This window comes from Vulpes vulpes, chromosome 2 (genome assembly GCF_048418805.1).
Source record: "Vulpes vulpes isolate BD-2025 chromosome 2, VulVul3, whole genome shotgun sequence".
In the NCBI taxonomy this organism is placed as follows: Eukaryota; Metazoa; Chordata; class Mammalia; order Carnivora; family Canidae; genus Vulpes; species Vulpes vulpes.
The window spans coordinates 108,924,341-108,947,913 of record NC_132781.1 but is presented as its reverse complement, the minus strand read 5'-3'; the positions used below and the strand labels follow the sequence as shown (position 1 = coordinate 108,947,913).

Sequence of the window (23,573 nt, the reverse complement as noted above, 5' to 3'; positions counted from 1 at the left end):
AACAGAAATGCTGTGACTGGTTTAGACCGGAGCTGTCAGACATTAGCACACATCAAGATCATCTGATGGGTTTGATGAAACACAGATTGCTGGTCCTCTCCCCGAGCTTCTGGTTCAGTAGGCTGGGAGTGGGGCCCAAGAATATAATTTCTAAGAAGTTCCTGGGTTATCCTGATGATGCTCGTATAGGCCCACACCTCGGGTATGGCAGTAGATTAAGCAACACATGCATCCCTGGGATTCTGGAAGGTACTGCAGAACACAAGTGCTTCCTGCTCCAACAGTCACACTTCTATTAGCAAGGATGAAGGTTGGGACTAGCTGGAGAGAGACAAGCAGTACTGTCTGCCACATTTGTAATCTGATACAAAATATTAAGTACTCTTATTTTTCCTGTTCCTCAACTGGTTATTGTACACAGGAAGCTTTAAAAAGTAGAAGTGTGACAAACTTTACACAACCTGTGTGCACAGTACTCACTGAGCAAACTATTTGCCCAGATATAAACATTTTATGTGGTTAGACTTGTTGAGTCTCAAGGCTGCTTTCAATAATTATTTTATTGATTAAGTGTCACTTCGGTGGGCCATGGCCAGAAAATAATATCCGGTATTCAGTTGGCATTTAGAAGAAAGGGCTGAGCGAGTGAAAAAATGAATCCATTAAACGTTTCTCTGAGAGATTTGTCACCCACAAGATAGATTTGACCAAAGCTCAGGAGATTTCACTTGGCTTAGTAATTTAACTTAGCTATGCCTGATGGATTGTATGCATTCTTAAGATTATCACAGAACTGGTTATTAATCTTAAAACTCAGCAAGTAGTATGAGGAGTAAAATTTTGCATGTAAGTTGGACCTAGAACCTGTACTTTGCAATTTTTTTTTTTTTTAAGATTTTTACTTATTTATTCATGAGAGACACAGAGAGGCAAAGACATGGGGCGAGGGAGATGCAGGCTCCTCTCAAGGAGCTCAATGGAGGGACTCAATCCCGGACTCTGGGATCATGCCCTGAGCCAAAGGCAGGTGCTCAGCTGCTGAGTCACCTAGGGGCCCCTACCTTGTGATTTTTAAGGCCTGTTTAATGAGATGACACTTTTTTCTGCTGTAGATTGTTTTAATTTTAAATAGCATTTTTTTGAAAAAGAATTCTATGAAAATTCAAATGAACATACCCAATGATCCTTAGTTCAGTATCATTTTACTTTTATCTTTTGTTTTCCACCACCAGTGAAATCTGGAATGGAATCTGTGCACCAATACTCTTAACTTTTCTCTTGTTTTCATGAGCAACAATCTATACCACCAGGACTTTGATGCTTAATGTTCCATGGCTCTGCATTTTTTTTCCTGCCCATGATTCACACTTTTTCTTGCACTTAGCAAGTGTTTACTGTGAGGTATAATGTAGCCTTCCAACTTTTAAAAAAAGCTTACCAATGAGAATTGTGCCCTAGTAAATATCTAGGGTGGTGTGCCACTTTAAAGCATTAGTGATTGTGTTTACTGCCACTTCAGAAAGCTTTAATGAAGGTGTTTTCTCCCTACTTGTGAGAAAGTACATTGTGACCTCAGCCAATGGACTTAGGTTATACCTAAGTTGCCTAGAGTAAATAAATCCATGTAGACACTATCCTCAAAGTATACTGATAGTGTGATTCTCCTTCCCCCACTCCTGTCATGTGACTGGCCCGCATTAGAGACCCAACTCCTACCACTTGAATAGGTAATATTGCAAATCTGTACCTCCAGTGCCAGAATCTCACCCCTTACCCCCAACACATATGATTCATCTTCAACTCAAATGTTTTCCACTAATGTGGTTCTCTGTTTTCATCTCCATCTATCTCTTTCTTGTACAGTATATTTCCTAATCGTAGCACAGCCCAGCACAGTGCAGGCACACGTATCCTTTCCTGGTCGTCTCCTGTTTTCCTCGTAACAAAGCATGGGACGCGTTCTGTTTCATTTGTCGGTTGGAGTACATCCATCTTTTTCTGAGTCCCCTCGGCTCCACACACCCACATCCTTCTCATTGAATGCATTACATTTGTTCTCTTTTGATGTGTGAAATATTTGGAACAGCATGATAAAAACTTGTTGAGCACAGCTATGAAGTTCACAGAAAAAAGTATGTCAATCTTAAGACGTGTTTAGGACATAATGAATAGGTCTATTTATGCTGAGACCTCGTGGCTGACAGGAAATGCAATCTTGTTGAAGTTGAGGTAATGATTTGGGCAGTAGCTTGAGTAGAAATGAAAGAAAAAGGATGGCTCTCCTGCCTGCCCATCATCAGGGCTGGTGGAGCACAGTCCTTGCCATTTTGGGCTAGAACCTCCCCCCCTTTCTTTTCTTTTTTAAAATTTGGATCTAGAACTTTATTCTCAAAAATTCCTATTAACTGGCTAGTTTCAAAATATTTTAGAAATACACTGGCATAATTTCATAGTAGCTTTCATCAGAATAGACTTTTGGGTTTTGTTGGTTTTTTTCAAAAATAAAATCTTTATTCTTGTATCTGAGAATTTTTTTTAGTTTGTAATTCTCATTGTAGATAACATAACATTCATCATTTAATAACATTTATGTTTATTTTGGAGTTTTAATGGCTAGCTAGAGGAACTATAGTTAAAATTCAATATAGGAGCCTCCTTTCTATCCAGATTGTAGAGTGACTTTGATTTAATACTATTTTTTTTTTTTTTTACCTTGTTGAAAATTTCAAGGAAATCTTCTGAGTTATAATAAAATACTTATCTAGGAAAAAAAAATTTAGGAGTGGGATTTATTTATTTAAAAAATTTTTTTAAATATTTTATTTATTTATTCATGAAAGACACACACAGAGAGAGAGAGAGAGAGAGAGGAACAGACACAAGCAGAGGGAGAAGCAAGGCTCCACGCAGGGAGCTCGATGTGGGACTCGATCCCGGGTCTCCAGGAACACACCCAGGGCTGAAGGCAGCGCTAAACCACTGAGCCACCTGGGCTGCCCAGGAGTGGGATTTAAACACACATACACCCACACAATATGCTCATAAGTGTACATGAAAATGGTAAGTACTAATTATAGCTAGACTGTTCAGGTTGGCAGAGATCTTTGAGTGAGATTCAAAACGTTATTTGTAATTATAAAAGAACTGTAAGAAACTGATCATTAATTTTTGGTTTTAGCTAAGTAGCAGGCTAAGATAACTTGAAAAATCTTTTGTTACAACTTATCTAGAGATGCTGGGCAAAAAATAAACTAGAACACAAAAATTCAAAGGCATACCTGAATTCATGAGAAACAAAAGGCAAATTCCAGATGCAAGAAATGTAAAGAGGACAGAAAATCAGAGAGTTAGGTAGATAAGCCTTTTAGGGGTTCTTATCAGAGCTGTTAAGGGACATAACTTAATCCTTATGGAACTGGAGGCCAAGCATTAAGCCAAAATAAAGTGAGGATTTGGAAGAGACTGTTTTGCACCTTCAGTTAAGGATGAACAAGAAAAAAATTCATCCATTGGCACAGAGATAAGGAAGCAGGACTGAAACCTCTTGGGCACTAGGTTTTTCATTTTAAAAAGTTGAAATGTCAGGTCTAGATGTCATAATGAACTTTGGAAAACAGAATTTAAATCACCTCCCTGATTAGAGATATCCCAAACTATTAATGTAAAAGTCAGTCCTCTAGTCGTTTTTACCCTTGAGGCACCTAGGAAATGCAAATATGAAGTGTTCTGGGAAGATGCCACAACCTAGCCCTCCTGTGGGGCCCCCAGCAAGATGAGCCGCACCAAATAGGCTCTCATGCTAGAAATAAGAAAATCTGTGAGAAAACAGTACATTGTGCCTCAAGATGAGACAACAGACAAGAGGAGGAAGTAGAGCTGTATGAATTAAAAATAACAGAAGTCTCAAAGATAACATAAAGGAAGTGTTGTAATTAATTAAACTCATAAAAAGAATTGGGACTCTGAACAAGTTTTAGGTCCATTAATTTAGATATAAGGATCGTAAAAATTCCAGTGTTGTTGGTACCCTAATTATCTTACTCATTTTTGCTTTTTAAACCTACCTCCTCCAGAATGCAAATGAAATCTAAATATTCACACACACTGTTCTTTGCAGTATTTCAGCTGAGCTCTTGAAAATGCTGTTACTGACCTTTACATTCAGGCTTAACTAGCTGGCTCTGCACTTTTCTTTCGTAGGAACCGTACTGGACCATCTGGTTAATCATCTTAATAAGAAAAAGCCTTATACAATAATCTCACATACCACAGACATTCTCACTTCTACTTTCTGAAACTAACCAAGTTTTTAAAATAACATTAAAATGTTAAACCAATCAACCCTTAAAAAATAATATTATAAATTGGGAGAATGCAAATATGTATTAAAAGGTAAAGCTGTTTTAAAGTAGAAATATGAGGATTAACCAGGGCTGAAATCAGTATTTGTAGGAATATTGAAGCATTAAAAACATTAAACAATGAAGATCTTTGTTTTAGAATTGTGCCTTTTGGGTTTCCTGTAGTATTTTAAAAATGGTAGGTATAGAACCTTAATCCACCTTGTTCTTTATAGAATAATAATAATAACTATCCTCTGTTACCAGATTTATAAAAACTGTGGCACCCACATGATTAAAATCACATTTCAAAAATGAGAATGAAAAAAATTTGTTATATGGAACTATTAAAAAAGATGATCAATGACTTTTTTAGATGCATCTGGTATTTATGGTGTTTTGTTTTGTTTTTTAGCTAAAATCTGAGAGCTTTAATAGCAGCTTTTTTTTTTTTCTTTTTGAGAGAGAGCATGTGGGCAGGGCAGGGAGGAACAGAAAGAGAGAGAGAGAAAAGCTGACTCCATACTGAGCTCAGGGCTGGATCTCACAAACCTGAACCGAAATCAAGAGTCGGACACAACCGACTGAGCCTCCAGGCGCCCGACAGCCACTCTTGAATGTCCATCCTTGCAGGTTTAGTGCCCTTCCTACCACTTATTTGATTTCGCACCTTTCAGAGCCTTGATGTCCTGATGTGATAAACATTGATATTAATAGACTTTCTAATAGGATTATTGGTGCCTGTTCATTAATACAAGAGAGAACCCATTGCTTTTCAACAAAGCATGTTGGGTGTACTTTTCTTGGTAATTCAGATTATATCTGCCCATCCATGCCTAATTGTTAGTAGGAATAAAAGTTTTTTTCTGAGAAGCTCAGCCAACCAAATAAATTGGAATTGTTATTGTTTGTAGTACAAATTACAAATGATTACAGAGAATTCCAACCTAATCAAATATTCAGGGGAATTGAAAAGCTTTTCAAACTCACTTTTACTTGTAAGTTGCATAAAAGATCTTTAAAAGTATCTTTTGTTTGCGTGGGGGTTTTTTTTTTTAATAAAAATGTCTCTCCCCTGCAAGTTTTGCTCACTCTTTGTTAGTCTTCTCCAAGCTTCTGTCATCTGCCTAAGGTGATTGCTTCTGTTTACTTCCTCGACTTTAGCTCTAGTACCTATGTGATTACCTCCAGATGATTGTCTTCACCTCCTTCCTCTCTTTGAGTTTCCTTATTTCCAGTTGCTTCTTAGACATCTCTGTGCAGTTCTCCTAGGATGTCTCTAACTCTCCACATACATATTTCTCTACTTCACCCCTGTCACTTGCTTTTCTCTCAGTCTGAGTGAATGGCATTCCCATCACCATCCAGCCAGGCATCAACAGAAGAGACCTTGGTCATCCTTACTCCATTTTCCCTCACCCCTCACTTTCAACAAGGCACCAGGCAATATTGGCTTTGCCTCCTGAATATCTTTATAAATATAGTCCTTTCTTCCTCCTCCTCCCACTCCCACTGCAGCAGCTAGACCCTCATCTCCCCCCAGGGCTGTTGGAACAAGCCTTCTAACTGGTCTCTCCACCTTCCTGCTTGCTACTCCTCCCCCCAAGCTATCCAGTACCGTTGCCACAGTGGTATCCTAAAGCCCTCACATCTTTAGAAACTTTTAGCTCCCCATTGTCTGTATAATAAAGTATAGCATCCCTAGAGAGACAAATAAGACCCTTCACAATCTGGATACTCCTCCTCAGCTAAGATTTCTCTCCCAACATCATTTTTTTTTTTAATCTTGAATATAGTTGACACAATGTTACATTAATTTTGGGTGTAAAACATAGTGATTTAACAAGTCTATATTTTATGGTATGCTCACCACAGGTGTAGCTGCCATCTCTCCCCGTACAACACTCTTCCAGTGCTACTGATTGGATTGCTCATGCTGTGTCTCTTATCCCCATGACTTACTCATTCTATAACTGGAAACCTGTATCTGCCACCACGCCTCACCCTTTTTGCCCATTCCCCCCTCTTCCCTCCCCTCTGACAGCCAACAGTTTATTCTCTGTATTTCTGAGTCTATTTCTTGTAAACATGAATCTGTTTCTGCTTTTTGTTTAACATGTTTAACATGCCCCATATCTTCTTTATCCATTCATCTATCAGTGGACACTTAGGCTGCTTTCTTCTCTTGGCAATTGTAAATAATGCAACAGGGAATGTCGGGGTGCATAAATCTTTTTGAATTAGTGTTTTTGTTTTCCTTGGGTAAATACCCAGTAGAGGAATTACTGGATCATATATATGGTAGTTCTACTTTGACTGTTTTGAGGAACCTCCATACATACTGTTTTCCACGGCAGCTGCACCAGTTTACATCCCCTCCAACCATGCGCAAGGTCTAACCTTGTCTTTTGGCGGTTCTCCTTGAGCTCTACACTCCATCAGCGTGAGTCTGTGGTAGTTCTTTGCATACTGTGTGACAGTTCCCATTTCTCTTCCTGCTTTAGTTCATGCTTCTCTTTGCCTTAAATGTGGACCCTTCCCTTCCTGTTGAATGAAGCTTTGACTACCACTTGCCCTTCCCCCACACAACAGAGAGCTTATCAGTTTTTTCCTTGTGCTATCAGAGTATTTTTAGGTTTGCTTTCAGTGTTTTGAAATTCTTTGTTAACTTGTTAGGCTTTCCCCACCAGATTAACTTCCTAAAGAATAGGGGACTCAGTTCATTTTAGCATTCCTGGTGCCTAGCTAGTCCTTGACATAGGAAGGCATTTAATAAAAGCATTTAGAAAATATATGAAAAATTGTTCATGAAATGGAGGATTTTTAGAGGGGGAAGCTGTATACTTAATGAAGGAATGACTAGTTCTGTGAAATGTTTTTTTAAATGGCATGCAGGGGAAGGATTGGATTAAGTTTGTGTGGCTTTATTTTTTCTTAATTTTATTTATTTATTAATGAGAGACACAGAGAGAGAGAGAGAGAGTGGCAGAGACACGGGCAGAGGGAGAAGCAGGCTCCATGCAGAGCCTGACGCAGGACTCAATCCTGGGTCTCCAGGATCAGGCCCTGGGCTGAAGGCAGTGCAACTGCTGAGCCACCCGGGCTGCCCAAGTTTGTGTGGCTTTAGATGGTAGAGGTAATGTCAGCAGAGAAAGTATACTTCTGGTTTAGCCATAAAGAAGGCAATGGGGGAACCCTGGGTGGCGCAACGGTTTAGCGCCTGCCTTTGGCCCAGGGCGCGGTCCTGGAGACCCAGGATCGAATCCTACGTCGGGCTCCCGGTGCATGGAGCCTGCTTCTCCCTCTGCCTATGTCTCTGCCTCTCTCTCTCTCTCTGTGACTATCATTAAAAAAAAAAAAAAAAAAAAAAAAAGAAGGCAATGGGAATTATAGAACAGCAGCGCCATCCTGCCTTCATTGGGAATCTATAGTTTGACTGTCTGAGTTTTAGTTCTGGCTTGCTCACTAAATTTGTCATTTCTGGGCCTAAGTGTCTTTGTCTTTTGACAGAAAAATGGAGATAATAGTAGTTTGAATGGTTATTTTGAGGACTAGTGAAATACTATTTTGGGGTGCCTCAGCTAATGTCTGAGATTGAATAGTGCTTAATAAATGGTCATCAGATTTGAATTAGCCTCCTGTTCCTGGATTCTTCTTGTAAAACCTTACGCTCACATTGGATGTAAGTAAGGTGTATACATAAACTGGCACCAAAAAAATTACTCAATTGCCTTTTTTTCTCTTAAAGATTTATTCATTGTACTGATGATTCTCCAGATCCTTGTATAGAATATGAGGTAAGTATTTATTTTTTAAATCTTGAAATTGATAATCCTAAATGAAGATGTGTTGGAAATTGCTATTTATTTTTAAGCAAAATGAATAAAATTTTTTTGGATCAATTTCTCTGGGAACCTAGAGCCACTGAATTTTTAAATTTAGGAATAATTTATGTATAAGTATATACACAGGTATATACACTATATACATACTATGGAATGTACGTATTTTGTAATAAAACAAATACCTTTATGCTCATCATCTGGCTTAAGCTGGGTAAGGTCTTTAACCTAGTATATGAAGAAGAAATATAATCATCACCATTTTACCATTTAGGCCTGGTGGACCTTTTTATTTTTTTTGCATTGTTCACTCACTTTACAGATTACATAAAATTAAAATGAAAGGATTGTGGAAAACATTTTTAGAAATAACTAAGAATTCAAACATAGCAAACCCAAATTTGTATTCCATATTTTCCTAGTTTGAAGGTATATACTCCTCCCCTCCCACATAACCCTCCCTGAAATGGGCAGTGTTCTTGGATGCAACTCCGTACTTGTCAACAGTTATGAGTGAATCTGGAACCTACTTTTCTTTTAAATCTTGATTCCAGGTATCAACTACATCTTTGATAGGCTCTTGCTTATCATTATTCTTGGTTCTTCTTGCACTTGGATTGTCAAAATGTAATACTTTTTAAAAACTTTGACCGCTCATAGTTTGTTGAAGAGTTGTGGTCATCCTGCTCCATAATTGCAAACCAATTGCATTTTTGGATTTGTAACATCAGTTAGAATTATTCCAATGGTCTTTTTAAAAAAATTCTTCATTAAAAAAGAAAAATTCATTGTTTGCTTCCAGTCCCCTTTGCATAAACATGCTTTTAAAACTTGTCCACTGACTCACTGTACCAAGAAATTTTTAGTGTGTTGAGTGTATATTGGTAGATCTTCTGTGATTATACATTTATAGAACAGTTAATTTACTATTTACTAGGCAACCAAACTGGATCTTTGAGCACGTATTATAATTGAAGCTTTTTACATACCAGTTGTGAAGGTTTTTTTGACTTAATAGAATAGTATGAGCATTTTCCCAATCATTAAACATCTTTTGTAACATTCTTTGTTATGTATATATTATATTCACATCTATTGTCTCACTAAACAAACATCTATTAAACACCTGCTGTGTCTTATCACTTGGTGCTAGAAAACACAAAATGAAAAAGATGATTTCCCAAGTCTTGCCCTGAGGCATAATCTTTGTTTGAGATGTCATCTTCTAGCCTTGAGATTCATTTCACCTGCAGTTTGCTCTTTATTGCTTTTTGGGGAATATGCCATCATCATGTTAGTGCATAGGGTTTAAAACTTAGTTTTAAAAGCTCAGGGAAGTGATATTCTTAGAATAATTAAAATGAAAAAAGTTGCAAGCAGAATGCTATATATGGTGTATTCCTTCTGTGTATTTAAAAAGATATATACATGTATTCCATGCTCATATATTTGTAGATTACTTCTGGAAGGCTATATGAGAAATTAACAGTTTACCTCTGAGGAGGAGGACAGAGGGACTGGATGGGGTGGAGGGGACAATTCACATTTTTACCCTTATGTATTTTTTCAATCAACTACACAATGTATGTGTTACCTGTTCAAAACATTATTTTAATAAAGATTATGCAAATTTTCCCAAAAAATTAATGTTAGTTTAAAACAATTGCTTATGTCTTTGTTGCTTAAATAAAAATTACTGTAACCCTAAAAAACTGTACTTGCCAGTATCAGCTTTTAATAGATGACAACTGTGTAAATTTTTAGTTTTTTGCTTCTTTGTTTAATAATTAGTTTCTTTTTAAAAAATACAGCATGTGTAAAACTTGAGTAAGAGCACCCAATAATGAAAATTGAAATCAGTGCATTAAAAAAAAAGGAAATCAGTGCATTTTAAAATCTTAGGCATATTTTAACAGTATTTTTTTTAAGAAGAGCAACTTACTATCAAAAATTTAAAAGTATGAGAAAATATGAGGAACTTACCACCTGGATATATCCTCAGTATTAGCATTTGACATTTAGCTTCCCTTTCCTGAGATAAGTGTGTATGTGTGTGTGCATATATACACTCTCTTCATAAAATACTTTGCATACCATTTTTTTTCACTTACAGTGTGTATTTTGCTAATTCATGGACTATTTTTTTATATTAGGATTTTTAGTGGCTGTTTATCTTATATTTTGACTGTTTTGCTTTGTAACATTTTTTAAGCACCTGCTAGGTGTTACATACTTGTGCTGGGAACATAAAGATGAATAAGGCCCAGTTCCTTGCCCTTGCCCAGTTGCCAGTTAGGAGGGAAGAGAGACTTGCATCAAATTATCATAGTACAACTGGGTATGTATATGCATACTACAGAATATTAGGTGCAAGAAACTGGGAGCACAGGATATGAGAAGGGAGGATACTGAGACCACTGGAGAGAATTCTAAGAATGGGGCTTTATGTAATTCCAGCTCCGTCTCTGAGGTCTTAAAGGGCAGAGGTGTATGCCAGCATAAGGAAGGCTGGAGGCATTGACCACTTATTACAGTTATACTTCAGAAGACTATGACTAGTTTTCTCCAGAGAACATTTTAAAACAAACTCAAAAGCATACATTTCTCAACTATATAGTATTTATAAAATTATAGCAATTCAATAGTATAGAGTATTTATACATGATAAATAATTAATTATAGTAGTAGAACTCACTTATGACTTGGGCCAGTGATGGAATTTGCTTTATTTTAAAGTACTGGCAACATCACAGGAGGGTTATAGTGATTTTTAGTGATGAATCATAATAATTTTATCAGAGTAATCCTTACCCAGTGGTGCAAGGTAGATAACTTGGATATCCTTTTATTTTTTTTTATATACTTGAGGGGTGAAGAATGTAACAAATTACAGGGCAGCTATACACAATGATGACAGGATTTGACTTTATTGTCCTTGGATTTGTATATTATGTCAGAACTCAATGTGATAAATAAGTGACAAAGATGCATTTTGTCATAAAGAATTTTAACAGCGTTTCCCCTACTGGCTGGACTAATAAATCTGTCCCCCACATCTCATGAGAAAAATGGTTTATGTTGCCTTTTCCAAACTATTTGATAATGGCAATTATTAAGATATATGCTTGGCATAAAATTGTCTGTTAGATCAGTGAATATTCCCTTGTTACATGGTTGTGTTAACATTATTCCTCTCTTTACAGCTTGTTCTTCGAAAATGGTGTGAATTAATTCCTGGGGCTGAGTTCCGATGTTTTGTCAAGGAAAACAAGCTTATTGGTAAGTTTTTCTTACCCTTTAAAAGAAGAAAAGCTTTTTTTTTTTTTTTTTTAAGTTTATTTATTTTACTTTTTTTTTTTTTTTAAGTAAACTCTACCCTACACATGGGGCTTGAATTCAAAACCCCAACATCAAGAGTCACATGCTCCACCACCTGAGCCAGCCAGGCATCCCTAAAGTTTATTTATTTTTAGTAATCTCTGCACCCAACATGGGGCTCAAACTCATGACCCTGAGATCAAGAATCACATGCTCCTTCAACTGAGCCTGCCAGGCACCCCAAGACAACAAGCTTTTGATGGAAGTGAATTTCTAGTAATTAGGAGAGGGTGGTAATCACTCTTTATCTCAGATGCTACCTCTAACCAGTTGGTAGTGACTCTGGAATTCTGTGTTGACAATGCTTCTGAAGCCATATTCAGTTTCCATAGAAAGGAATCTTGTCCATTAATCATGTCTGTCTGGATTCTGGAGATGAAAGTGATGGTCTTGACCATTCCCAGTTTAGGATATGTATCATGTTACCTGCTTTCTCTTTGGAACTTTCCTGAGTACTAGCAACATACTATTTACTTTAAGCATCATAAAAAGCCAAATTTTGGGATCTTTATTTCTATTATTGGAGCAGTGTTTATTATTCTAGCAAGAGGAAATATGTGGAAAAAATAAGTGCATTACTTTTAAAAGCACCCATTTTCTTCCTCAGATTACTGTTTAGTTAGCTGTGATGTATTCAAGTATTGAAGGTAATCTTTTTTTTAATCTTTGCGTGTTTTCCATGCAGTAAAACTAACCTTCAACCAAGAAAAGTGTGATTTGAATAGAATCACATCAGTACTATTTAAAAAATTTTTTTTAATTTATTGTTTAAATTTTTAAATTTTTATTTATTTATTATTATTTTCTTTTTTAGAGAGGGAGAGAGAGAGAATCTTTTTTTTTTTTAAGATTTTATTTATTTATTTATGAGAAACACAGAGAGAGAGAGGCAGAGACACAGGCAGAGGGAGAAGCAGGCTCCAGGCAGGCAGCCCAACGTGGGACTCAGTCCCGGGACTCCAGGATCACGCCCTGGGCCGAAGGCAGAGGCTCAACCATTGAGCCACCCACGCGTCCCGAGAGAAAGTATCTTAAGCAGGCTTCTGGCTCAGTGTGGAGTCCCATACACAGCTCAGTGTCGCAGCCCTGAGATTATGACCTGAGCTGAAACCAAGAGTTGGACGCTTAACCGACTGTGAGCCACCCAGGTTCCCCAAATCAGCACTACTTAGTGATTGTGATGTTGACACCTGTTAACTTACCTAAAAGAAACTTGGGGTGTTTGAGTTTATCATATTATTAGATATTCTTGGAGAAACTGCAATACAAGTACAGCAAAAGAAGGGAATCATACTGGCATTGATTAAGAAATTGAATGGAAGCCCTTCTTTCAGAATAGAAAACTTTTCCGAGGCCTAGAACAAATTGAGGGAGTTTTTACAATAATCCCTTTAGTATATTTGGAATAAAATCAGCAAGTTACTCTAAAGAAAGGAGTGTTTACTTTTCTATGGCTTGAAATATCAGGCTTGTGAAGGCAGAGTAACATGTGTGAATAGGAAAAATAGCCTGTTTCTATGAAATCCGATATGAATTGGAAGACATATAGAATACTTTAAGTTTCCCAAAGAAATCTACCAATTTGTAGAAACTTTGTTGGAAAAAAAGAAGCAGCAATTGACTATGTGTATGGGTTCAAAATTGCTTTTTTCATTTTTTACATTATAAACATATTTATGACAATTCTTTCCATTACACTAAATAAAAATAGAAACTATTTTCTAAAGACTGCATGACAACATGGAACTTAGGATATACCTAGCCATATGAATGGATAACTTTTTACAACTGGTAAGTTTTATATTATGTATATAAAAATGCTGAATCATGTATTTGTAATATTCATCTGATTGGTCTTCTGATCTACTTTAAGGGTTCACTCAAAACGACATTTAAATTACATTTTGGTGTTTTTGAAAAGAAAGTAATGTAATCTAAAATATTTTCTTGTCAGGTATTTCTCAGAGGGACTATACACAGTACTATGATCATATTTCTAAACAAAAGGAAGAGATTTGCAGATGCATACAAGACTTTTTCAAGAAACACATACAGTACAAATTCTTAGATGAAGACTGTGAGTATTTTTTATTGATCTAGTGAAATGAAGTACATGAATTTTCCAAATGAAATACATGATGAATCTTATTTCATGATGGTGCAGATTTTTTTTTTAAGGATTTTATTTATTTGAGAGAGAGAGCACAAATGAGAGGAGGGGCAAAGAGAAATAGACTCCCTGCTGAGCAGGGAACCTGGTATGGGGCTGGAGATCATGACCTGGGCTAAAGGCAGTTGCTTAGCTGACTGAGATACCCAGGCACCCTACTGGTGCAAGTTTTTTTTTTTTTTTTTTTTAATAATAAATTTATTTTTTATTGTTCAATTTGCCAACATACAGAATGACACCCAGTGCTCATCCCATCAAGTGCCCCCCTCAGTGCCCGTCACCCATTCACCCCCACCCCCTGCCCTCCTCCCCTTCCATCACCCCTAGTTCATTTCCCAGAGTTAGGAGTCTTTAAGTTCTGTCACCCTTCCTGATATTTCCCACACATTTCTTCTCCCTTCTCTTATATTCCCTTTCACTATTATTTATATTCCCCAACTGAATGAGAACATACAATGTTTGTCCTTCTCCGATTGACGTACTGCACTCAGCATAATACCTTCCAGTTCCATCCACGTTGAAGCAAATGGTGGGTATTTGTCGTTTCTAATGGCTGAGTAATATTCCATTGTATACATAAACCACATATTCTTTATCCATTCATCTTTCGATGGACACCGAGGCTCCTTCCACAGTTTGGCTATTATGGACATTGCTGCTAGAAACATCGGGGTGCAGGGGTCCCGGCGTTTCATTGCATCTGAATCTTTGGGGTAAATCCCCAACAGTGCAATTGCTGGGTCGTAGGGCAGGTCTATTTTTAACTCTTTGAGGAACCTCCACACAGTTTTCCAGAGTGGCTGCACCAGTTCACATTCCCACCAACAGTGCAGGAGGTTTCCCTTTTTCCACATCCTCTCCAACATTTGTGGTTTCCTGCCATGTTAATGTTCCCCATTCTCACTGGTGTGAGGTGGTATCTCATTGTGGTTTTTTTTTTTTTTTTAATTAATTTTTATTGGTGTTCAATTTACCAACATACAAAAAAACACCCAGTGCTCATCCCGTCAAGTGTCCACCTCAGTGCCCGTCACCCATTCCCCTCCAACACCCGCCCTCCTCCCCCTCCACCATCCCTAGTTCGTTTCCCCGAGTTAGGAGTCTTTATGTTCTGTCTCCCTTCCTGATATTTCCCAACATTTCTTCTCCCTTCCTTTATATTCCCTTTCACTATTATTCATATTCCCCAAATGAATGAGAACATACACTGTTTGTCCTTCTCCGATTGACTTATTTCACTCAGCATAATACCCTCCAGTTCCATCCACGTTGAAGCAAATGGTGGGTATTTGTCGTTTCTAATGGCTGAGTAATATTCCATTGTATACATAAACCACATCTTCTTTATCCATTCATCTTTCGATGGACACCGAGGCTCCTTCCACAGTTTGGCTATTGTGGCCATTGCTGATAGAAACATCGGGGTGCAGGTGTCCCGACGTTTCATTGCATCTGAATCTTTGGGGTAAATCCCCAACAGTGCAATTGCTGGGTCGTAGGGCAGGTCTATTTTTAACTCTTTGAGGAACCTCCACATGGTGCAAGTTTTAAAACTGGATTTGACCACTGTATTTTAAGCATTTTTCTTTATTACTATTTGGTATTACTGATAGTTTGCATGTTAATTTTACCTTACTTTAATCAGTCACTTTTTATTACCACGGCAGTTATTTTCTTATCATTTTAGATATATAATATATAATATATATATGATAGTTCACTTTTAACTTTGAATTTTTTCTCCTTTACAGTTGTGTTCGATATATATAGAGACAGTAGGGTAAGTAACAATTATCTGATATGCTTTAAAATCAGGGCTGGTCTTACGGAGTACGTAGCTGTTATGTATGTAAGGGGCCACTGCTCAAAAAATACTTTCTCAAACCAGCTAAGATGTTTGAAATTCATCATTGTCAGGAATCTCCCTTAACATATACTTAATATTAGGAGACACAGTATCGTCAATAGACGTGGGTCTGGCGTGTGTTTTTCTGTTTTACATTTTAAATGCTAAATGTCTCAAGTGCCCACCATCCAACCTAAGAAGTAGAGTTTGTTTTTATTTTTAAAAAGATATATTTATTTACATGTGGCTGGGAGTTTGTCATATGATATTTAGATAATTATTTTTAGTCAACTAAAAGAACCTTAGCATGGTGGGAATTGCTTTTATCTTTAAGATGAAGATGAAGGTTCACTTATTTTTAAATCTTACTTGTACAATGAAAAAGAGAACAAAACCCTGACTTCATAAATCCTACAGCAAAGGTTTAATTATCAAGACATGCAAATTTTCAAAGAAATTTGGGTCACTAAATGTCCTGCGATTAGAGCTCATTGACTTAGCTGCTGAGAGGACAGCAGGTGTGTTTTCCGAATATGTGACCATATGTTTTCCAAATGTTACCCACATATTTCTCATTCCCTCTCCAAGCTCATATCAGCTTCACTGTTATGATGCTTGCAATACCTTTGAATCATTTTTTTGACCAAAGGATATGGCCCATATGGTAATGTCCCAAAGTAACAGTTAACTGTTGACTTGCCTCTATTTAGACAAAAGACATCACATACTCTGTTTTCATCTCTATGTCTTCAAGGGTGAGAATATCTATTAAGAGTTAGAAAGAGGAATGATAAATTGTATAAGGAAGAGGGATGTTACTTTACACTTTCAATCTAGTGAGAAAAACCTTAGAGAAAGGATGGGAAGCTGGTGTGATAGAATGGATAAAAACTGGAGCTGATCGACAGGAGCCCAGGCTCTAGTCCCGGCTCTGCTTCTAACCAATATACAGACATCAGTCTCTCACACAGCCAGCATCCATAGAGAGCTTGTACTGTCAGATGCCATGCTTCTAACAAGAGGCTTCCAACAAGAGGATTTCCTGACCTACAAAGAGCATACCTTTGAGACAGATATTGTAGGGACTTGGCCTGGTCATAAGTGGGATCAAATCAATTAGTGAGTGAGTAAACCTAGCTTATTACCCTAATGTGCAGCTCAGAAGAACTTTATTTGTATTTAACTTAGGTTATCCATATAATCCTGTGAGGTATGTATTGTTCTCACTTTTTAGATATTAAAACCAAAGCAGTTATGTTTTAATGCAGTCATGTTTAATGGCATTTAAAAATTCGGAATTCGCCAAGGTCTCTCAGTATTTCCCTAGAAAATGTCCAGGTCTGCTTTGATTCAGTATTGCTGGCAGGTCAGTGCAAATGTGTAATTTGGTGAAAGAGTTATATAAGTGTCTTAAGTGAAGTTGGACTGTACAGAAGCAATTACTGCTATGATCTAACAGAACTGAAAGTAGTTGCATATTTTTAAAGTGGGAAACATACCAGTATAAACATTCTGAGAAGAGATTTAAACCATGATGTAAAACACATTTGCATTTGCTCAGTGGCACTTGTATCATTTTTTGTTAGGCACTATGTTGAATATATGGTTTTATGACTATTGTGGAAAACTAACTCTTTATGGTAGTCTCTCATATGCAGTGGAACTTGTATAAGTTCCAAATGGAGTATATTTGAGTCTGGTAATATTTTGATGTGTCTACTTTCTTACTGCAGTGGGCAAGTTGACTCAGTATTGATAGATTCACTGTTGCTATCAGTGTTGATAGTCACATGACTATCCTATGTCAGAGATGGCCACACATTCACTAGGTCTGGGATGAGGCCTTGGTATATGTGTTGTAAGGAGCTGCTTAAGTGACACATAACTAGAATTTAAAATAACTACTTTAGAGACTTGAAAAATTATTGTGGTTTTCCTTATGTATTCTTTTAGTGACGGCTATTGTTTTATTACTAATTACATTGCTTTAAGGACTGAACATGTCTGGTCTTGAGTCTATGATATTGTTGAGGTAGGCTTTACAACTTGGTCACTTTTATTTTACTGTTCTTTGTGTGATTGAAAAATTACAACTAATGTGTGAAGTATTCTGTAGATGTTTGTTAGATTAAGCTTGGTAATAATTGTGAAAATATTTTTGTATCTTATGAATGAAATAATGTTTGTAGAGACCTTCAAAATAATACAGATTTGGGGGAATGGATGGGATATAGATGTAATAAGATTGGCCATGGGGTTCAACAAGATAATTGTTGAAACCGAGTGGTGGGTTTGTGGGGTTCTTTATATTTTGTCTACTTTCTATATGTTTAAACTTTTCCATATAAGTTTAATTCTAAAAACCGTGAAAAAAATCTATATCTTCCCTAATTTTTCATCTACTTAGTTTATCAATTACTGAAAGAGTATGTTAAAATCTCCTGCTTTCTAATTCTGTCAGTTTTTGTGTTACATATCTTGAGGTTATGTTTTTAGACAAGAACATATGTTATGTTCATAATGGTTTTGTTTTCCCAGTGAATTCTCATCATTAGGCACTGACCATCTCTATTCCTAAGAATGTTTTTCGTGGTTTTTGCATTAAAGTATGTTTTGACTGATATTGATACAGTGTTTTTTTTAGTCTGAGAATTTACCTTTTTCCCTTTTTTTTAGCTGTTAGGTTTTAGGTTTGTGCATGTATCTTGTAAGTGGCATATTGCTGGGTTTTGTTTTTTAATCATGGACAATTTCTGGTTTTTAACAGGTGGGTGTAGTATGCATATATTGTATTTGATATCTGAATGTTTTACAGCATCTTATCTTGAGTTTGCAATTAACTTTTCTGTTTTTGTTTTCTCCTTTGATTTGTATTACTGTTTTTTTCTTTATTCTTACCACCCTACTCTTCCTCTGCAAAATTTTGAAGTTTTATTTTGTATTTGTTACTTTGGTAGTTATCATGAAATCTTAGTATGATTATTTAATAAGTTCAAAAGTTAATCTCACTTCCTGTTGCCCTCATGGTACAAGGACATTGGAACTAATTCCAAGTGCCTGCTTACATCTTACATGTGATTTCTGATTTTTGGTTCTACTTTATATTTAATATCCCTAAATCACTTATGACTATCACTGTTCACTTTCTTTGCTTACCAATGCTTCTTACTACTGCTTTTCGGTTGTTTTTTTTTTTTAATTAATTTTTATTGGTGTTCAATTTACCAACATACAGAAAAACACCCAGTGCTCATCCCGTCAAGTGTCCGCCTCAGTGCCTGTCACCCATTCCCCTCCAACACCCGCCCTCCTCCCCTTCTACCACCCCTAGTTCGTTTCCCAGAGTTAGGAGTCTTTATGTTCTGTCTCCCTTCCTGATATTTCCCAACATTTCTTTTCCCTTCCTTTATATTACCTTTCACTATTATTTATATACCCCAAATGAATGAGAACATACACTGTCCTTCTCCGATTGACTTATTTCACTCAGCATAATACCCTCCAGTTCCATCCACGTTGAAGCAAATGGTGGGTATTTGTCATTTCTAATTGCTGAGTAATATTCCATTGTATACATAGACCACATCTTCTTTATCCATTCATCTTTCGATGGACACCGAGGCTCCTTCCACAGTTTGGTTATTGTGGCCATTGCTGCTAGAAACATCGGGGTGCAGGTGTCCCGACGTTTCATTGCATCTGAATCTTTGGGGTAAATCCCCAACAGTGCAATTGCTGGGTCGTAAGGCAGGTCTATTTTTAACTCTTTGAGGAACCTCCACACCGTTTTCCAGAGTGGCTGCACCAGTTCACATTCCCACCAACAGTGTAAGAGGGTTCCCTTTTCTCCGCATCCTCTCCAACATTCGTTGTTTCCTGCCTTGTTAATTTTCCCCATTCTCACTGGTGTGAGGTGGTATCTCATTGTGGTTTTGATTTGTATTTCCCTGATGGCAAGTGATGCAGCGCATTTTCTCATGTGCATGTTGGCCATGTCCATGTCTTCCTCTGTGAGATTTCTCTTCATGTCTTTTGCCCATTTCATGATTGGATTGTTTGTTTCTTTGGTGTTGAGTTTAAGAAGTTCTTTATAGATCTTGGAAAGTAGCCCTTTATCTGATATGTCATTTGCAAATATCTTCTCCCATTCTGTAGGTTGTCTTTTAGTTTTGTTGACTGTATCCTTTGGTGTGCAAAAGCTTCTTATCTTGATGAAGTCCCAATAGTTCATTTTTGCTTTTGTTTCTTTTGCCTTTGTGGATATATCTTGCAAGAAGTTACTGTGGCCGAGTTCAAAAAGGGTGTTGCCTGTGTTCTCTTCTATGATTTTGATGGACTCTTGTCTCACATTTAGATCTTTCATCCATTTTGAGTTTATCTTTGTGTATGGTGAAAGAGAGTGGTCCAGTTTCATTCTTCTGCATGTGGATGTCCAATTTTCCCAGCACCATTTATTGAAGAGACTGTCTTTCTTCCAATGGATAGTGTTTCCTCCTTTATCGAATATTAGTTGACCATACATTTCAGGGTCCACTTCTGGGTTCCCTATTCTGTTCCATTGATCTACGTGTCTGTTTTTGTGCCAGTACCACACTGTCTTGATGACCACAGCTTTGTAGTACAACCTGAAATCTGGCATTGTGATGCCCCCAGCTATGGTTTTCTTTTTGAAAATTCCCCTGGCTATTCGGGGTCTTTTCTGATTCCACACAAATCTTAAAATAATTTGTTCTAACTCTCTGAAGAAAGTCCATGGTATTTTGATAGGGATTGCATTAAACGTGTAAATTGCCCTGGGTAACATTGACATTTTTACAATATTAATTCTGCCAATCCATGAACATGGAATATTTTTCCATCTCTTTGTGTCTTCCTCAATTTCTTTCAGAAGTGTTCTATAGTTTTTAGGGTATAGATGTTTTACCTCTTTGGTTAGGTTTATTCCTAGGTATCTTATGCTTTTGGGTGCAATTGTAAATGGGATTGACTCCTTAATTTCTCTTTTTTCAGTCTCATTGTTAGTGTATAGAAATGCCATTGATTTCTGGGCATTGATTTTGTATCCTGCCACGCTACCAAATTGCTGTATGAGTTCTAGCAATCTTGGGGTGGAGACTTTTGGGTTTTCTATGTAGAGTATCATGTCATCGGCGAAGAGGGAGAGTTTGACTTCTTCTTTGCCAATTTGAATGCCTTTAATGTCTTTTTGTTGTCTGATTGCTGAGGCGAGGACTTCCAGAACTATGTTGAACAGCAGTGGTGAGAGTGGACATCCCTGTCTTGTTCCTGATCTTAGGGGAAAGGCTCCCAGTGCTTCCCCATTGAGAATGATATTTGCTGTGGGCTTTTCGTAAATGGCTTTTAAGGTGTCGAGGAAAGTTCCCTCTATCCCAACACTCTGAAGGGTTTTGATCAGGAATGGATGCTGTATTTTGTCAAATGCTTTCTCTGCATCTAATGAGAGGATCATATGGTTCTTGGTTTTTCTCTTGCTGATATGATGAATCACATTGATGTTTTTACGAGTGTTGAACCAGCCTTGTGTCCCGGGGATAAATCCTGCTTGGTCATGGTGAATAATTTTCTTAATGTGTTGTTGGATCCTATTGGCTAGTATCTTGTTGAGAATTTTTGCATCCATGTTCATCAGGGATATTGGTCTGTAATTCTCCTTTTTGGTGGGATCTTTGTCTGGTTTCGGAATTAAGGTGATGCTGGCCTCATAGAACGAATTTGGCAGTACTCCATCTCTTTCTATCTTTCCAAACAGCTTTAGTAGAATAGGTATGATTTCTTCTTTAAACGTTTGATAGAATTCCCCTGGGAAGCCATCTGGCCCTGGACTCTTGTGCCTTGGGAGGTTTTTGATGACTGCTTCAATTTCCTCCCTGGTTATTGGCCTGTTCAGGTTTTCTATTTCTTCCTGCTCCAGTTTTGGTAGTTTGTGGCTTTCCAGGAATGCGTCCATTTCTTCTAGATTTCCTAATTTATTGGCGTACAGCTGTTCATAATATGTTTTTAAAATCATTTGTATTTCCTTGGTGTTGGTAGTGATCTCTCCTTTCTCATTCATGATTTTATTAATTTGAGTCTTCTCTCTCTTCTTTTTAATAAGGTTGGCTAATGGTTTATCTATCTTATTAATTCTTTCAAAGAACCAGCTTCTGGTTCTGTTGATCTGTTCCACAGTTCTTTTGGTCTCGATTTCATTTAGTTCTGCTCGAATTTTAATTAACTGTCTTCTTCTGCTGGGGGCGGGGTCCATTTGTTGCTTTTTCTCTAGTTCCTTTATGTGTAAGGTGAGCTTTTGAATTTGAGTTCTTTCCAGTTTTTGAATGGATGCTTGTATTGCGATGTATTTCCCCCTCAGGACCGCTTTTGCTGTATCCCAAAGATTTTGAACAGTTGTATCTTCAGTCTCATTAGTTTCCATGAATCTTTTTAATTCTTCCTTAATTTCCTGGTTGACCTTTTCATCTTTTAGCAGGATGGTCCTTAACCTCCACGTGTTTGTGGTCCTTCCAAACTTCTTGTTGTGATTAAGTTCTAATTTCAAGGCATTATGGCCTGAGAATATACAGGGGACTATCCCGATCTTTTGGTATCGGTTCAGACCCGATTTGTGACCCAGTATGTGGTCTATTCTGGAGAAAGTTCCATGTGCACTTGAGAAGAATGTGTATTCAGTTGAGTTTGGATGTAAAGTTCTGTAGATATCTGTGAAATCCATCTGGTCCAGTGTATCATTTAAAGCTCTCGTTTCTTTGGATATGTTGTGCTTAGAAGACCTATCTAGTATAGAAAGAGCTAGATTGAAGTCACCAAGTATAAGTGTATTATTATCAAAGTATTTCTTCAGTTTGGTTATTAATTGGTTTAAATATTTGGCAGCTCCCACATTCGGGGCATATATATTGAGGATTGTTAAGTCCTCTTGTTGGGTAGATCCTTTGAGTATGAGATAGTGTCCCTCTTCATCTCTCACTATAGTCTTCGGGGTAAATTTTAATTTATCTGATATAAGGATGGCTACCCCTGCTTTCTTTTGAGGACCATTTGAATGGTAAATGGTTCTCCAACCTTTTATTTTCAGGTTGTAGGTGTCCTTCTGTCTAAAATGAGTCTCTTGTAGACAGCAAATAGATGGGTCCTGCTTTTTTATCCAGTCTGAAACCCTGCACCTTTTGATGGGGTCATTAAGCCCGTTCACGTTCAGAGTTACTATTGACAGATACGAGTTTAGTGTCATCATATCTATTCAGTCCTTGTTTTTGTGGATTGTTCCACTGAACTTCTTCTTAAAGGGGAATTTTAAGAGTCCCCCTTAAAATTTCTTGCAGAGCTGGTTTGGAGGTTACATATTCTTTCCGTTCCTGCCTGTCTTGGAAGCTCTTTATCTCTCCCTCCATTTTGAATGAGAGCCTTGCTGGATAAAGTATTCTTGGCTGCATGTTCTTCTCATTTAGGACCCTGAATATATCCTGCCAGCCCTTTCTGGCCTGCCAGGTCTCTGTGGAGAGGTCTGCTGTTACCCTAATATTCCTCCCCATAAAAGTCAGGGACTTTTTTTCTCTTGCTGCTTTAAGGATCTTCTCCTTATCTTTGGAATTTGCAAGCTTCACAATTAAATGTCGAGGTGTTGAACGGTTTTTGTTGATTTTAGGGGGGGATCTCTCTATTTCCTGGATCTGAATGCCTGTTTCCCTTCCCAGATTAGGAAAGTTTTCAGCTAGGATTTGTTCAAATACATATTCTGGCCCTCTGGCCCTTTCGGCGCCCTTGGGAACCCCAATTAAACGTAGGTTTTTCTTCCTCAGGCTGTCATTTATTTCCCTTAATCTATCCTCATGGTCTTTTAATTGCCTGTCTCTTTTTTCCTCAGTTTCCCTCTTTGCCATCAACTTGTCTTCTATGTCACTCACTCGTTCTTCCACCTCGTCAAGCCTCGTCGTTAGGAGTTCTAGCTTGGATTGCATCTCATTTAATTGATTTTTAAT

At 37.4% G+C, this 23,573-nt stretch overlaps 1 protein-coding gene across 1 annotated transcript in view; it reads left to right on the top strand.

The window, feature by feature from the left end:
• Window positions 1–23,573, top strand: part of CDC123 (cell division cycle 123) — a 62,024-nt gene that overhangs the window by 29,353 nt on the left and 9,098 nt on the right. The window contains exons 7-10 of the mRNA XM_026016537.2: window positions 8,089–8,137; window positions 11,386–11,461; window positions 13,515–13,637; window positions 15,482–15,510. Of these exons, the coding sequence (XP_025872322.2) occupies window positions 8,089–8,137; window positions 11,386–11,461; window positions 13,515–13,637; window positions 15,482–15,510 (277 nt within the window). The remainder of the gene's footprint in view (window positions 1–8,088; window positions 8,138–11,385; window positions 11,462–13,514; window positions 13,638–15,481; window positions 15,511–23,573) is intronic.